The sequence below is a fragment of the Erpetoichthys calabaricus genome, chromosome 15 (assembly GCF_900747795.2).
Source record: "Erpetoichthys calabaricus chromosome 15, fErpCal1.3, whole genome shotgun sequence".
NCBI lineage: Eukaryota > Metazoa > Chordata > Cladistia > Polypteriformes > Polypteridae > Erpetoichthys > Erpetoichthys calabaricus.
Window position 1 is genome coordinate 91,877,088 of NC_041408.2, and position 17,158 is coordinate 91,894,245.

The 17,158-nt window shown below is 41.2% G+C and overlaps 1 protein-coding gene across 1 annotated transcript in view; it reads left to right on the plus strand.

Annotated features, from left to right (window-relative positions):
* Positions 1 to 17,158, plus strand: part of gclc (glutamate-cysteine ligase, catalytic subunit) — a 75,090-nt gene that overhangs the window by 20,577 nt on the left and 37,355 nt on the right. Inside the window, exons 2-3 of the mRNA XM_028821113.2 lie at positions 538 to 650; positions 2,832 to 3,014. Coding sequence (XP_028676946.1) covers positions 538 to 650; positions 2,832 to 3,014 — 296 coding nt within the window. The remainder of the gene's footprint in view (positions 1 to 537; positions 651 to 2,831; positions 3,015 to 17,158) is intronic.

Sequence of the window (17,158 nt, forward strand, 5' to 3'; positions counted from 1 at the left end):
GCGTGTGGGTGTGTTTGTGTGTGTCCTGCGGTGGGTTGGCACCCTGCCCGGGATTGGTTCTTGCCTTGCACCCCGTGTTGGCTGGAATTGGCTCCAGGGGACACCCATGACGGGCGGCATGGTGGCACAGTGGTAGCGCTGCTGCCTCGCAGTTAGGAGACCCGCGTTTGCTTCCTGAGTCCTCCCTGCGTGGAGTTTGCATGTTCTCCCCGTGTCTGCGTGGGTTTCCTCCAGGCGCTCCGGTTTGCTGTCACAGTCCAAAGACATGCAGGTTAGGTGGATTAGCGATTCTAAATTGGCCCTAGTGTGTGCTTGGTGTGTGGGTGTGTTTGTGTGTGTCCTGCGGTGGGTTGGCACCCTGCCCGGGATTGGTTCCTGCCTTGTGCCCTGTGTTGGCTGGGATTGGCTCCAGCAGACACCCGTGACCTTGTGTTTGGATTCAGCGGGTTTGTAAATGGATGGATGGATGAATCCCATGTGGTGTGCTGTGATGAAGGACACGTATTGCAGTTCTTGATTATCATTTTGGTCTTTCAGGTTGAGTACATGTTGGTGCACGTGGATCACAAGGAGCAAAAAGCACAAGTTTTGCTCAGTGGAGTGGAGGTTTTAGATATTCTGCAAGACAAAGGCGAGAAGACCAATCCAAAGTAAGTTGTATGTTTCAGCTGTTTAAGCAACAAACACTTTTATCCATCTGGTGTGAATTTTTTTTTTTTTTTGGGAGAAGTAAAGGGCATACGGATTGACAACAGTCGTTAGTTTGTGCAGCACCATGTGTTGTAGCGTCGCTCTTTAATGAAGAGTCCAGGGTTTGCATCCCGGGCTCTCCCTGTGTGGAGTTGGCTTGTTCTCCCCGTGTCTGGATGGGTTTTCTCCTGGTGCTCCGGTCTCCTCCCACAGTCCAAAGACGTGCAGGTTAGATAAATTGGCAAAGCTAAATTGGCCCGTGTGTGTGCCCTGCGATGGGCTGGCGTCCTGTCCAGGGTTTGTTCCTGCCTTGCGTCCTATCCTAGGTCAGATATGCTCCAGCAGACCCCCGTGGCTCTATTAGAGGAATAAGCGGGTTAGAAAATGACTGACTGACCTTTCTGTAATAAACGCCCTACTGTGCCACTTTAGAAGTTCAGATACATTGCACAGTGGAGTAATGTGCCATATAGATGTGGCCAAATACATTCAAGGTGAAATAAAAAGGCAATATAATAATAATAATAATAATATAGATTTCAGCCCCCCAATCTGTTAAATTCTATCCCAGTGGTTCTCAAGTTCAGCCCTGGGAAGGTTTTGGTTTTATTCCATCCAGTATCTCAATGAGCTTGTCATTCTTACTATTGCAGGGCCTACAAACAGTGTTCATCCCCTTGGGAGTTTTCACATTTTATTATCATACAACATTGAATCCCAGTGGATTTAATTTGGCTTTTTGGACGCTGATAGACAAAAAATAGACTCTTTAACATCAAATGAAAAGAGATCTCTAGCAAGTGTCATGTCGTGTCATGTCCTGTTCTAACCCATGTACCCCAGACCAGCGTCTTGGTGCTGGAGGCTCTTCTAGCCAGCATGGGGTGCAAGGCACCAACAGGACAAGGTGCCAGTCCAACGCATTGCAAACACACACACACACACACACGCACACCCAAACGTACACTTGGGCCAATTTGGCGTCACCAGTTCATCTGATCTGCATGTCTTTGGGCAGTGGGAGCACCAGGATGAAATACATGCAAATGCCACGCAAGGAGGACGCTGGACACAAACCCTGAGCTCCTTAACATAAGGCAGCAGCGGTACCACTGCACCACCATGCTGCCCTCTCTGCATAATGTTCTGGAGAAATTTGTATATAAAACAAAAAAAACGGATTGCTTAATTATTCACCCCCTTAAAGTCAGCATTTATTAGATGGCAGCCATGACAGTCTTAAGTCTGTGGGCACAGGTCTGTCTGCCTTGTTTCCTCCATTCTTCTTTGCAAAACTGCTGAAGTTCTGTCAGGTTGCAATGGGCTTGTGAGTGAACAGAGAGATTGATTTAAGATTTTATTTAAAAATCATGCTAATATCCATTGAAACCAGTTACAGCAAATTTAAGTAATGCTAAAATTGTACAACCATGCAGGTGCTGGTTTCTGTCTCTGCTGCGTCAGGCACAAACCAACAATGGGTGGGACACAAATCCATGTCAAGGCATAGTCACATGCAGCCCCTTCGTCACTTAATTTACAGATGTGAATTGACCTGACATGCTTATCTTTGGGATGAGGTTAGGAAGTTTGGAAGCACCCAGAGAATAAACACAGACACGAGAAGATCATGCAAACTCCACACGGGCAGCAACTGAGTTGAGACTCGGATTTGGTGGTCATCTGGAGGTTTGAGGCTCCCAGCATGTCTGTTTTTTTTTTGTATGTGCAGCACTTCTTTTATGAAGGACCCCCAAGGGATCAGGCAGTTCTTAGTAGAATAGTGGCTTTTCATTAAAATGAGGTGGGCTTTGCCTTAAAGTCTCTGAGAGGAGTTTTCGTTTGATGCTGTGTCATCCACCAGGCCTTCAGTAGACATTCACTAAATGAAATGATACTTCACTTTGGTAATCTGTGTCTGGAAATTTTATAGTAAGTAATTAGGGGAATCTGTGACTTGATTTATAAACTTTTAATATAGTGAGTGCTTACTGTATTTGCTGTTCTCTGAGCTTTTGGTTTTAATTGCTGCTGAGCTGCCTTTAAGCAGTGCATTGGGAGAAGCAGACGAAATAAAAAGAATTGTGTAATTAATGTACTAATTCTCATTATCTCAAGTAGAGCGCTCTTTTTCCTTTCAGCCATCCCACACTCTGGAGGCCGGAATATGCCAGCTATATGATTGAAGGCACTCCAGGGCAGCCTTATGGAGGAGCGATGTCTGACTTTAACACTGTGGAAGCCAACATGAAGAAGCGAAGGAGAGAAGCGTCCTCTGTGCTCAAAGACTCTGAGACTGTCATCACTATCACATCATTCCCCAGGTACACGTTTTTGCTTTTATCAATTCCATTTAATTCACCTTATTTTCATTATACATCTACTAATATATATATATATATATATATATATACATACAGTGTGTCCGGAAAGTATTCACAGCGCATCACTTTTTCTACCTTTTGTTATGTTACAGCCTTATTCCAAAATGGATTAAATTCATTTTTCCTCAGAATTCTACACACAACACCTCATAATAACAACATGAAAAAAGTTTACTTGAGGTTTTTGCAAATTTATTAAAAATAAAAAAACTGAGAAATCCCATGTCCATAAGTATTCACAGCCTTTGCTCAATACTTTGTCGATGCACCTTTGGCAGCAATTACAGCCTCAAGTCTTTTTGAATATGATGCCACAAGCTTGGCACACCTATCCTTGGCCAGTTTCGCCCATTCCTCTTTGCAGCACCTCTCAAGCTCCATCAGGTTGGATGGGAAGCGTCGGTGCACAGCCATTTTAAGATCTCTCCAGAGATGTTCAATCGGATTCAAGTGTGGGCTCTGGCTGGGCCACTCAAGAACATTCACAGAGTTGTCCTGAAGCCACTCCTTTGATATCTTGGCTGTGTGCTTAGGGTTGTTATCCTGCTGAAAGATGAACCGTCGCCCCAGTCTGAGGTCAAGAGCGCTCTGGAGCAGGTTTTCATCCAGGATGTCTCTGTACATTGCTGCAGTCATCTTTCCCTTTATCCTGACTAGTTTCCCATCCCCACAGCATGATGCTGCCACCACCATGCTTCACTGTAGGGATGGTATTGGCCTGGTGATGAGCTGTGCCAGGTTTCCTCCAAACGTGACGCCTGGCATTCACACCAAAGAGTTCAATCTTTGTCTCATCAGACCAGAGAATTTTCTTTCTCATGGTCTGAGAGTCCTTCAGGTGCCTTTTGGTAAACTCCAGGTGGGCTGCCATGTGCCTTTTACTAAGGAGTGGCTTCCGTCTGGCTACTCTACCATACAGGCCTGATTGGTGGATTGCTGCAGAGATGGTTGTCCTTCTGGAAGGTTCTCCTCTCTCCACAGAGGACCTCTGGAGCTCTAACAGAGTGACCATTGGGTTCTTGGTCACCTCCCTGACTAAGGCCCTTCTCCCCCGATCGCTCAGTTTAGATGGCTTGTTGATAGAGTCCTGATGGTTTCGAACTTCTTCCACTTATGGATGATGGAGGCCACAGTGCTCATTGGGACCTTCAAAGCAGCAGAAATTTTTCTGTAACCTTCCCCAGATTTGTACCTCGAAACAATCCTGTCTTGGAGGTCTACAGACAATTCCTTTGACTTCATGCTTGGTTTGTGCTCTGACATGAACTGTCAACTGTGGGACCTTATATAGACAGGTGTGTGCCTTTCCAAATCATGTCCAGTCAACTGAATTTACCAGAGGTGGACTCCAATGAAGCTGCAGAAACATCTCAAGGATGATCAGGGGAAACAGGATGCACCTGAGCTCAATTTTGAGCTTCACGGCAAAGGCTGTGAATACTTATGGACATGTGCTTTCTCAGTTTTTTTATTTTTAATAAATTTGCAAAAATCTCAAGTAAACTTTTTTCACATTGTCATTATGGGGTGTTGTGTGTAGAATTCTGAAGAAAAAAATGAATTTAATTCATTTTGGAATAAGGCTGTAACATAACAAAATGTGGAAAAAGTGATGCGCTATGAATACTTTCCGGATGCACTGTATATACAGTAAAACCACAAAAGTAGTCTGCTATTAATTGCTACATGAACTAATCCGCTGTGATAAGCCGGGCCTTTTTCTTTGTTCTTGTGCCAAACAAAGCTTCCAGTAAGGTCAGTGATCAAAGAAGCTTAAAAAGTTGTGTTTTCCGGCTATTTCAACATTAACTACAAGTCTTCAAAGCCATCATGATGTCAGGTTTTCTCAGTCCCTCCAAGGATGTTTAAACTCTAATACACAAGACTTCCTTAGCCTGATGAACTTTTACTTTTCACATTTCCAGCGGTTTCATCTTCAATATCTCAATGGGAAGTTCAGTCGGCTTGTGCAGTACTTGTGCTCCACATAGGAGAGTATTGGTACCGACTGACTGACACTCCCCTTCAACGTTCAAACGCCAGCAGGAGTCTCGCCTCCCGTTCTAAATAACTTCTTGGAACTGTGGCAAAAGCTGTTTATTTTTTTATTTTTAAACCCTAAGGACATCCTGTATTAAAGGCTTTGTCCCTGGAGAAATAACCTACAAGGCATCACAGAGTTACTCCCTAGTTGTTATGAAAGGGAGTCTCCCACAAAGGCAAAATGAGTGTGAGGGAGGACTCTGCAGTGTCTTAAGTTTACATTGTCATTTAACTTTGATGATTTATGATACCATCAATATGAGGGATTGGATTTAAGCTTGAAGAATAGCTTGTTGATTATGAATGATAAGCTGCTCTGCCCATGTATTGTGGAAGGCGTCTACACACTGCTGGAGGTGCTTGTGATGAAATCAGTTTAAATCACCCACAGTGTGCGCTGGCATTCCATCATGCAAATCAGTGGCTTTAGGGGACAATTTTAAAAAGGGACAAACCTGCCAAGTCACAGAGAGAGGGAGAGTGAGCTGCCGTAAACCGTGAGAAACCATGAGCACCGCAACACTACGAGTATACAGAACCTGCGCCCTTCCCGTTCAAACTTTGCATGGGACGCACTGATGGCTGCCCTCCCTCCACCTACAGGGCGTTCTTACTAAACGAGCAAATGTGTGCTGCGTACACATTAAGGGTGGAAACGAACCCTAATACGGCATTTGGCAAAACACAAGTAGAATCCCCATGTCTGTCACTCATTAAAAGTCAAGGTCAGCATTGTATTTTGATATCGGGTATCTACTTGATGGTTTTACTGGTATTTTTAAGCTGTTCTTACTTTTAGTTTTCATGTATCCAATTACAGATGAAGGTATACTGTTGTTCACTTAAGTTATAGACGTTTATTTGTCTCCAGGGGGAAATTTGGCTTTTTACAGAAGCTCTTTAAATAAATGCATAAACACCTTGTGTGTGTGTGTGTGTGTGTGTGTGTGTGTATATATATATATATATATATATATATATATATATATATATATATATATATATATATATTATATTGTATTGTATTATATTATTATATTATATTATATTATATTGTATTATATTATATTATATTATATTATATTATATTATATATATATATATATATATATATATATATATATATATATATATATATATATATACACAGTGGTGTGAAAAACTATTTGCCCCCTTCCTGATTTCTTATTCTTTTGCATGTTTGTCACACAAAATGTTTCTGATCATCAAACACATTTAACCATTAGTCAAATATAACACAAGTAAACACAAAATGCAGTTTTTAAATGATGGTTTTTATTATTTAGGGAGAAAAAAAATCCAAACCTACATGGCCCTGTGTGAAAAAGTAATTGCCCCCTTGTTAAAAAATAACCTAACTGTGGTGTATCACACCTGAGTTCAATTTCCGTAGCCTCCCCCAGGCCTGATTACTGCCACACCTGTTTCAATCAAGAAATCACTTAAATAGGAGCTGCCTGACACAGAGAAGTAGACCAAAAGCACCTCAAAAGCTAGACATCATGCCAAGATCCAAAGAAATTCAGGAACAAATGAGAACAGAAGTAATTGAGATCTATCAGTCTGGTAAAGGTTATAAAGCCATTTCTAAAGCTTTGGGAATCCAGCGAACCACAGTGAGAGCCATTATCCACAAATGGCAAAAACATGGAACAGTGGTGAACCTTCCCAGGAGTGGCCGGCCGACCAAAATTACCCCAAGAGCGCAGAGACGACTCATCCGAGAGGTCACAAAAGACCCCAGGACAACGTCTAAAGAACTGCAGGCCTCACTTGCCTCAATTAAGGTCAGTGTTCACGACTCCACCATAAGAAAGAGACTGGGCAAAAACGGCCTGCATGGCAGATTTCCAAGACGCAAACCACTGTTAAGCAAAAAGAACATTAGGGCTCGTCTCAATTTTGCTAAGAAACATCTCAATGATTGCCAAGACTTTTGGGAAAATACCTTGTGGACTGATGAGTCAAAAGTTGAACTTTTTGGAAGGCAAATGTCCCGTTACATCTGGCGTAAAAGGAACACAGCATTTCAGAAAAAGAACATCATACCAACAGTAAAATATGGTGGTGGTAGTGTGATGGTCTGGGGTTGTTTTGCTGCTTCAGGACCTGGAAGGCTTGCTGTGATAGATGGAACCATGAATTCTACTGTCTACCAAAAAATCCTGAAGGAGAATGTCCGGCCATCTGTTCGTCAACTCAAGCTGAAGCGATCTTGGGTGCTGCAACAGGACAATGACCCAAAACACACCAGCAAATCCACCTCTGAATGGCTGAAGAAAAACAAAATGAAGACTTTGGAGTGGCCTAGTCAAAGTCCTGACCTGAATCCAATTGAGATGCTATGGCATGACCTTAAAAAGGCGGTTCATGCTAGAAAACCCTCAAATAAAGCTGAATTACAACAATTTTGCAAAGATGAGTGGGCCAAAATTCCTCCAGAGCGCTGTAAAAGACTCATTGCAAGTTATCGCAAACGCTTGATTGCAGTTATTGCTGCTAAGGGTGGCCCAACCAGTTATTAGGTTCAGGGGGCAATTACTTTTTCACACAGGGCCATGTAGGTTTGGATTTTTTTTTCTCCCTAAATAATAAAAACCACCATTTACAAACTGCATTTTGTGTTTACTTGTGTTATATTTGACTAATGGTTAAATGTGTTTGATGATCAGAAACATTTTGTGTGACAAACATGCAAAAGGATAAGAAATCAGGAAGGGGGCAAATAGTTTTTCACACCACTGTATGTATATATATATATATATATATATATATATATATATATATATATCTATACATATTAATAAAAGGCAAAGCCCTCACTGACTCACTGACTCACTGACTGACTGACTGACTGACTCACTCATCACTAATTCTCGAACTTCCCGTGTAGGTGGAAGGCTGAAATTTGGCAGGCTCATTCCTTACAGCTTACTTACAAAAGTTAGGCAGGTTTCATTTCGAAATTCTACGCGTAATGGTCATAACTGGAACCTGTTTTTTGTCCATATACTCTAATGGAGGAGGCGGAGTCACGTATCGCGTCATCACGCCTCCTACGTAATCACGTGAACTAAAAACAAGGAAGAGATTTACAGCACGAGACAAACGCGGGAATGAAGGTAAATGACGTTAATTTTTGAGTGTCTTTTAATACTGTGTAAGCATACATATTAACACATGTGCAATTAAACGTGTGCATTTACGGGGTGATTTCTCAGGCTTAAAGCTCGCCTTTTATCAAACGCGGGAACAAAGGTAAATGACGTTGTTCACTGTCTTTTAATACTGTGTAAGCATACATATTGACACATGTGCAATTAAACGCATTTACGGGGTGATTTCTCAGGCTTAAAAGCTCGCCTTTTACTAAAAAGGTAAATGCAAACTGTTTTCATTCTGAAGGGCACAAACCACGTTAGATTTCAGACGTTAAACGCGCAAAAATGTCGGTACACCAGATAAATAAGCGCAACATATTATCAGTTGTATTGTATGCTTACAATACATATAGAAATGTGTTAATTGTTAACTAATATTATGGGATGGTGTTTTTCGACTCGCGCCTTGATTTAAACGATTGCATTTCTTGGTGGGTTTGCATAGCTTATTGTCAATATCTTTACACCTCTTTTTAAGACTTAATTTAAAAAGGTTTTCTTTTCTTCTTAATTAAAATTTAAAAGCAATACTTCACCGCTGTGAAGGCCCTCTAGCGCTGACGTCCGAGGTTCGATTACCGTAAGCGAGTGCAGTGAGTGTGTACGCCTGATGAGCCAAGAATAAGGGGGAAAGACGTGTCGCATACTCTTTGCATTATTTGACAGTAAACTATTTTCAGTCATTCTATGATCTTCTTCTCACAACTGAAGGCACTGTGGCTGATGTTACCTCACTTGCTGGCCAACCATAAGCGTTACCTGGTAGGTAACCAGCCACTCACTTCACTCCCTTACGGGAATCGAACCTCTGAGGTTTTCTTTTCTTCTTAATTAAAATTTAAAAGCAATACTTCACCGCTGCTAACCCCTCTAGCGCTGACGTCCGAGGTTCGATTACCGTAAGCAAGTGCAGTGAGTGTGTACGCCTGATGAGCCAAGAATAAGGGGGAAAGACGTGTCGCGTACTCTTTGCATTATTTGACAGTAAACTATTTTCAACCATTCTATGATGTGCTTCTCACAACTGAAGGCACCGTGGCTGATGTTACCTCACTTGCTGGACAACCATAAGCGTTACCTGGTAGGTAACCAGCCACTCACTTCACTCCCTTACGGGAATCGAACCTCGGACGTCAGCGCTACAGGCAAAGCCCCTAAAATTGCGCCACGGCGTGTGGTTCGTTTATTTGACAACATGTAGATCGGGGTAATTACATTCCGCGCCACGGCGTGTGGTTCGTTTATTTCACAACATGTAGATCAGGGTAATTACATTCACGGCATTCGTAGTCTGATTCACAATCTGATTGTATGGGTGGTTACCTACCAGGTAACGCTTATAGTTGGCCACCAAGTCAGGTCGAAGTGATCACTCGAGTGAAGGCAGCTTCACAAAAAAACAGATCCTTAACAAACTGTTATTAGTATATTTTCCCTCAATTTAAAAAGGTTTTCTTTTCTTCTTAATAAAAATTTAAAAGCGGTACTTCGCCGGTGCGAAGCGCGGGGATTTGACCGACTGACACATACAGACATATTCATGAGTGCAGGTACTTCAGACAGAAAGCACCGTGTAAACCTAAAGTTTAAATTAAGTTCATAGACCTACAAAAGGTTGCCATTGATTTCAGGCAAGATTGCTTTTCTCCTGTACAACTATACGTTGCATTCTCAAGAGTGTGCTTGCACGGCTTCGGATATAGATATATATATATATATATATGTATGTATGTCTATATTTAAATATGTAAGCTTGTAAGTACTGCCTTACTTCTCTTTAAGAAAGGAAGATGTAATGATACTTGATTTAAACGATTCCATGTCTTCCTGGGTTTGCGTAGCTTATTGTCAATATCTTTACACCTGTTTTTAACACTTATTTACTGAAACGGGCTTTCACGAAAAAAGTTAGGGCTTTGCTACAGGATACACCCTCCACAAGTTAAGCAAGTAAAAATAAAATATATATTTCTGTTTTATTTAAACCTTTTAAGTTCGTATGCATAGCCCCATTTGGCTGTTTAATTTTTTTTTTCTTTCTTCAGTAATATTTAATCTCCTTAAAGAAAAAGAACGTATCCATTTTACTTTTTTTTTAGTAATATTTTAGTGTAAAAGGATAACCAGTATTTAAAACTTTTATGTTACTTTATAAATTTATTTTACACAATGTTGAAAAATTAATAAGAAAGCTACATATTTTGGCAGCTGCTACTTTAATTTTCAATGAAATGAAAAAACCTCTCCAAGAGAAAACGTCAATGAAGAAGAAACAGTTTGCGCTATCTAAAAAGGAGAAACCCTCATTTATAAAGGTTTGCTGCAGATGACTTAACTGAAAATAAATGAATAGTTCCTATGTGTATAATACATATTTATCTATTTTACTTATGCCTTTATTCCAGCAACTTGCAACATCTGAGGTACAATTTGTTACATTACTTTTGTTTTTTGCAGCACAGGCAGGTGAAGTGACTTCCTCAGGGTCACACAGTGGTGTCAGTACCAGGATTTGAACTGACAAGCTCCGGGTTTACTGAAATATTACTGAAGAAAGAAAAAGAATGAAAACAGGCAAATAGGGCTATGCATACAGATGTCCATCCATCCATTATCCAACCCGCTATATCCTAAATACAGGAGCCAATAAGTAGATATGTATATATACAGTATATATATATATATATTCACGGCATTCGTAGTCTGTGTCACAATCTGATTGTATGGGTGGTTACCTACCAGGTAACGCTTGTGGTTGGCCAGCAATCTGCTAGCATCCGCCACGGTGCCCTCAGTTTGTGAGGAGCAGATCATAGAATGGTTGAAATAGTTTACTGTCAAATAAATTCAAAGAGTACGCGACACGTGTTTCGCCCTTATTCTGGGCTCATCAGGCGTACACACTCCACTGCACTCCCTCTTGGGAATCGAACCTCGGACATCAGTGCCAGAGGCGATGCCCCTAACGTTGCGCCACGGCGTGTGGTTCGTTTATTTGACAGCATTCGTAGTATATATATATATATATATATATATATATATATATGTGAATGTATGTATGTGTATATGTATATATATATGTTTACATAACCTCTTTAACACACTACTTCTCCGCTGCGAAGCGCGGGTATTTTGCTATATATATATATATATATATGACAGCAACACTCATAACAATGACAACACAATTACATATATATATATGTAGATATATATATATGTGTCAATCTATCTATGTATGTATGTCTATAGATATATATATATATATATATATATATATATATATATATATATATATATATATATATATACGTAGATATGTATATATATGTGTATATATATATATGTAGATATGTAAATATTTATGTATATATATGTGTCTGTGTATATATATATATATATATATATATGTGTGTGTGTGTGTATGTATGAATGTATGTGTGTATGTATGTATGTGTACATTTACATTTACATTTACATCATTTAGCAGACGCTCTTATCCAGAGCGACTTACAACAGTGCTTAGTAGTCTAATGTGTATATGTATATGTGTGTGTTTATGTATGTGTGTATATATATGTTGATATGTGTATATATATGTATATATATGTGGATGTGTATATGTATATATATATATATATGTAGATATGTGTATATGTAGATATGTATATATATGTATATATATGTTTATGTGTGTGTGTGTGTGTGTATTTTATATATATAAAAGACAGCAACACTCATAACAATGACAACACAATTACATTGACAATCATGTTGCGTTATTTTTAAAATGTTTCCTTTTTTTTTTCATAACCTCTTTAACACGCTACTTCTCCGCTGCGAAGCGCAGGTATTTTGCTAGTATATATATATAATATATATATATATATATATATATATATATATAATATATTGTGGCGGACGGCTGGGATGCCTCTGTGATTGAAGGACCAGGGGAGAGTGCGCTAGAGGGCAACGGGTTTGGTGCTTAGAAGCTCAACCCTGCTGGGGCCTGTGGCCACTGCCAGGGGGCGTCTGGACAGTTCCTGACCCTGGGCTGCAGCACTTCTGCCACACCCAGAGGTGTTGCCAGAAGAAAATCTAGGAGCACTTCTGGGTGCACTATAAAGGGGCCACTTCACTCAATTCAAGGAGCCAGAGTCGGGAGGAGCTGGGCGAAGCTTGCTGGGAAAGGAGTGTAGGCGGTAGAGAAAGGAAAGAAGGAAGGAAGGAAAGGACTGTTTCTTGTGCTTACTGCTATACGGAATGAGGTAGAAGGGCTCCACACTATAAATAAGACATGTGTTGTGTGGCAATTGTTGTCTCTGCCTGTCTGTGTTGGGTTAGGGTGGCTATATGTGACCTGGTGGTCCACAATATATACACACACACACACACCCACATATATTTGGTATTGTATGAGTAAATCGGGAGTGGCAGAGAAGTATGTAAGAATTGTACAGGATATGTACGAGGGAAGTGTGACAGTGGTGAGGTCTGTGGTAGGAGTGGTGGATGCATTCAACATGGAGGTGGGATTACATCAGGGATCGGTTCTGAGCCCTTTCTTGTTTGCAATGGTGATGGACAGGTTGACAGATGAGATTAGACAGGTGTCTCCATGGACTGTGATGTTTGCTGATGACATTGTGATCTGTAGTGAGAGTAGGGAGCAGGTTGAGGAGACCCTGGAGAGGTGGAGATATGAGAGGAGAGGAGAGAAGAGGAATGAAGGTCTGTACCAAGACAGAATACATGTGTGTAAATGAAAGGGAGGTCAGTGGAATGGTGAGAATGCAGGAAGGTGGACGAGTTTAAATATTTGGGATCAACAGTACAGAGTAATGGGAATTGTGGAAGAGAAGTGAAAAAGAGAGTGCAGGCAGGGTGGAGTGGCTGGAGAAGAGTGTCAGGAGTGATTTGTGACAGACGGGTATCGGCAAGAGTGAAAGGGAAGGTCTACAGGACAGTAGTGAGACCAGCTGTGTGTTATGGGCTGGAGACGGTGGCACAGGAGGCAGAGCTGGAGCTTGCAGAGTTAAAGATGCTAAGATTTGCATTGGGTGTGACGAGTATGGACAGGATTAGAAATGAGGACATTAGAGGGTCAGCTCAAGTTGGATGGTTGGGAGACAAAGTCAGAGAGGTGAGATGGCGCCGGTTTGGACATGTGCACAGGAGAGATGCTAGGTATATTGGGAGAAGGATTTTAAAGGTAGAGCTGCCAGGAAAGAGGAAAAGAGGAAAGCCTAAGAGAAGCTTTATGGATGTGGTGAGAGAGGACATGCAGGTGATGGGGGTGACACAGAGTAATATATATATATATATATATATATATATATATATATATATACATACACGCCTCGATAATGGAAGGAGAGAGCTTGTTTTGGACACTGTCTTCCCCAGAACACTAGAGGGCAGCCACCTTGGTTTGCTGCAGGGTCACGGGTTTGGCGCATAGACGCTCAAACCTGCTGGGGCCAGGGGGTGCCTGGACATTTGCTGAGCCCCGGTTTGCTAAACGATTCATTGGCTGAAAGTCCTCAGTGTTCATGTGTCAGAGAGGGGATGTGCAGCATTGGTATTGAGTATCATGAAATTCCACTGGTATTGATGTGAATAAAAACTGTTTTGCAAGTCTGGAAACAAGCACCTTGAGCACTCTATAAACGTATTGTTATCTCTTATTATTATTAACAACATTTATTTCTATAGCACATTATTATAATATGAAGAAAGTAATTCAAAGTGCTTTCCAAGATTTACCAGGCGTCGCTCCATTTGTGGATCTGCTCCCTCCAAATTTGAACGACTTTTTAAATATAAACCAGTGGCAACTGTGACCTCATCCTGCTGCCACCTACAGGCCTGTTAGTGACAGTAGCAGCTCTCTGTTATCTAATCTGGAGGTTTTTATGTTTTCGTGGTTGTTCTATTTATTTATTGATTTATTTTTTTTGGCGCTTCTGTAAAATTTTAATTTCCCCTTGGGGATAATTAAAATAATATCTAATCTAAGATGTCTGGGAGATAGCTCCAAGAAAAGTAAAACCAATTAAATTAGATGGTAATGAATAAGTAACAATAAGTAAGTCCAGGGGCAGCAAATGCGCCTTTCTGGACATCCTGCGGGTCACTGTGTGACGTTTAGCTCTCCCTGCAGTATTTTAGGAGTTTACGGCTGATGTTAATGGACTGTAAGTATGTTTATACATCTGTCTTACTGCTGGTATATAATTTTCTTTCTAGTAAACCCACAGTAGTACATTATAAGCTTTAATTGCACTGCTTACTTGAAGGACACAAAGGGCTTGTTGCTGTGCTCTTGAGATTAACTATTTTTTTCTGTTTTAAGTTCTTACACTTCCATGATGTGCTCTGTTTAATTCTCATTCCATTTTGTAAAGGCAGCTTCCTCTTTTAATCAGCCGCACGGCGCCCGTCTCTGCGCCCTGTGAGCGGTGCGCCTCCTAGCGACGTCCACTGATCTCTCCCTGTCGGCCCCCCATTGTCCCACTGCACATCTCAATCACCACAAACCTCTGCCAGTCACAGTGTCTTTGTTTCTAGTAAAGCTTTAACATCCTGTACATCCTTTTTGGCTTCAAGTTATGAAATATATCCATCCATCCATTTTCCAACCCACTATATTCCTAACTACAGGGTCACGGGGGTCTGCTGGAGCCAATCCCAGCCAACACAGGGCACAAGGCAGGAACCAATCCTGGGCAGGGTGCCAACCCACCACAGATGAAATATATAAATACAATAAAAATCTACCAAATATAAAGTAGTCTACAATTATCTGCTACCTAAACATTTGGCTCTGAAAGACTCTCTTGTTTATTTCTGGCTCTCATTTCAAACAAAGTTGTCAGTACGCACGCAGAACAAAAGAGCCTGAAATATTTTGTGTTAACAGCCATTTGAAAATGACTTACAGTGCGACGCTTCAAAGCTCCTACTGAAGTTTCTTTTTCCTTCCTCTTCTTCCTTTAAGGATTTCAATGCATTGAATTTTCAGCCACCTAAAATATGTGAGCAAAACTGCAGAAAACGCCCCATTTGATATTTGACCATTTTTTTTTTTGGCCGAGTATGTGATGCCACTTCTGTTGATCTGCTCTCCCGGGTAAGGATTTCGCTTTCAGAGGGCAATTTCTGTAGGGAATGAGCCAAATGTCGCACTGCATTGCATTATGGGGTGTGGACTCCACCATCTTTAAAAGATTGTATTGGTTAGTTTACAGCAAGGAGTGGCAGGAGTTGTGACCTCATGTGAGGAACACTACTAATGGACAAGAGAAGGGAGGAGGAAGAGGGACAGCAGCAGGATGAACTGAATTGGCACAAAAAGCAACACAGCTTAAGTAAGTGGAGCTTAAAAACTCGGCACAGCTTGGCAGCCACGGAATGGACGACGCACCTTGACTGGTTAACTCCACTCGTGTACAGTATGGCGAGGTGCGCCACGGGTTCAGCGACGCTGAAGTGCAGGTTCAGAAGGACACTATTCCAGCAAAGACGTCTTTAAAGTTTAGCATTTTTGCTTAATTTTCGTGAAGTATTATTTATTTTAGCAAAAAAAATGCAAGGATTTTGTGCGTTCTGGGCATAACAATTGATAAGACGTTTGGATTATGTAACACGAGTTATGTGAGTTTTTCTTTTTTCCATGGCTATTTTTCACGTTGTTTGCTGTTGTCTTGCTGTTGTACCACCGAGTCGTATTCAGTTTGAAAGTTTTGATATGCGATTTCTCCATTAAAATGTCGGATACATTTTTCTTGGCCACCACTACAAATTATGGTGGGTAAGTAAAATAAAAATAAAATATCATTTCTGTGTAGAGCTCTGCGAGAGTGTGGTCATCATAGGTAAGCTTTGGGTGCAGCTGCCCTCTTACTGCCTGCTGGTTTAAGAAGAAGAGGAGGAGGAGGAGGTTAGGAGCAGGCGCTGATGCAGCACACTGCCGCACCCACCACATGACAGACCACCTCAGGATCCCAGATTAGGACCCGAGTGCTGCCATGTGATGGGTGACATCTCAAAACCCATGCTAGTTCAGATGGAATGGAACAGAATGAGGTTAAGAGATTATTTATTATGTAGTTGCTGGGTACGTCGCACCACATGACCGTCGCACTCACACGACTGGCACACCACACATCAACGTCATTACCACATGACCATCAACCACATCGGCATCACATTCAGTTCCACCCAGGGGGATAAACGTTAACATTATACAGTTATTGTCTGTTTTACCTGCATTTTTTATCACTCTTTAATTTAATATTGTTTCTTTATCAGTATACTGCTGCTGGAGTATGTGAATTTCCCCTTGGGATTAATAAAGTAACTATCTATCGATCTATCGATCGGCACCCCCATCATCTGCATCTATGCAACTGGACTGCGTTCTGAGTGTGTGTGTGCCATTTATCGTTTTGTGTTTAGTATTTTGTATCTGTAATTGTGTTGGTTTGGACATGTGCAGAGGAGAGATGCTGGGTATATTGGGAGAAGGGTGATAGGGATAGAGCTGCCAGGCAAGAGGAGAAGAGGAAGGCTGAAGAGAAGGTTTATGGATGTGATGAGAGAGGACTTGCAGGTGATGGGGGTGACAGAGCAAGATGATGAGGACAGGAAGATATGGAAAGAGATGATCCGCTGTGGTGACCCCTAATGGGAGCAGCCGAAAGAAGAAGAAGATTAAGTAGGTTTTACGTTATTTCCATCGCTTGATAACTGCTAGTGAATCCAGCAGCTAAGAATACTCTCATCTCTGAAGATTTAAATTAATTAACCTACTTGTTCTGTGTTTCGTTGCTCTCAGTTAGTGTGCTATTTTTT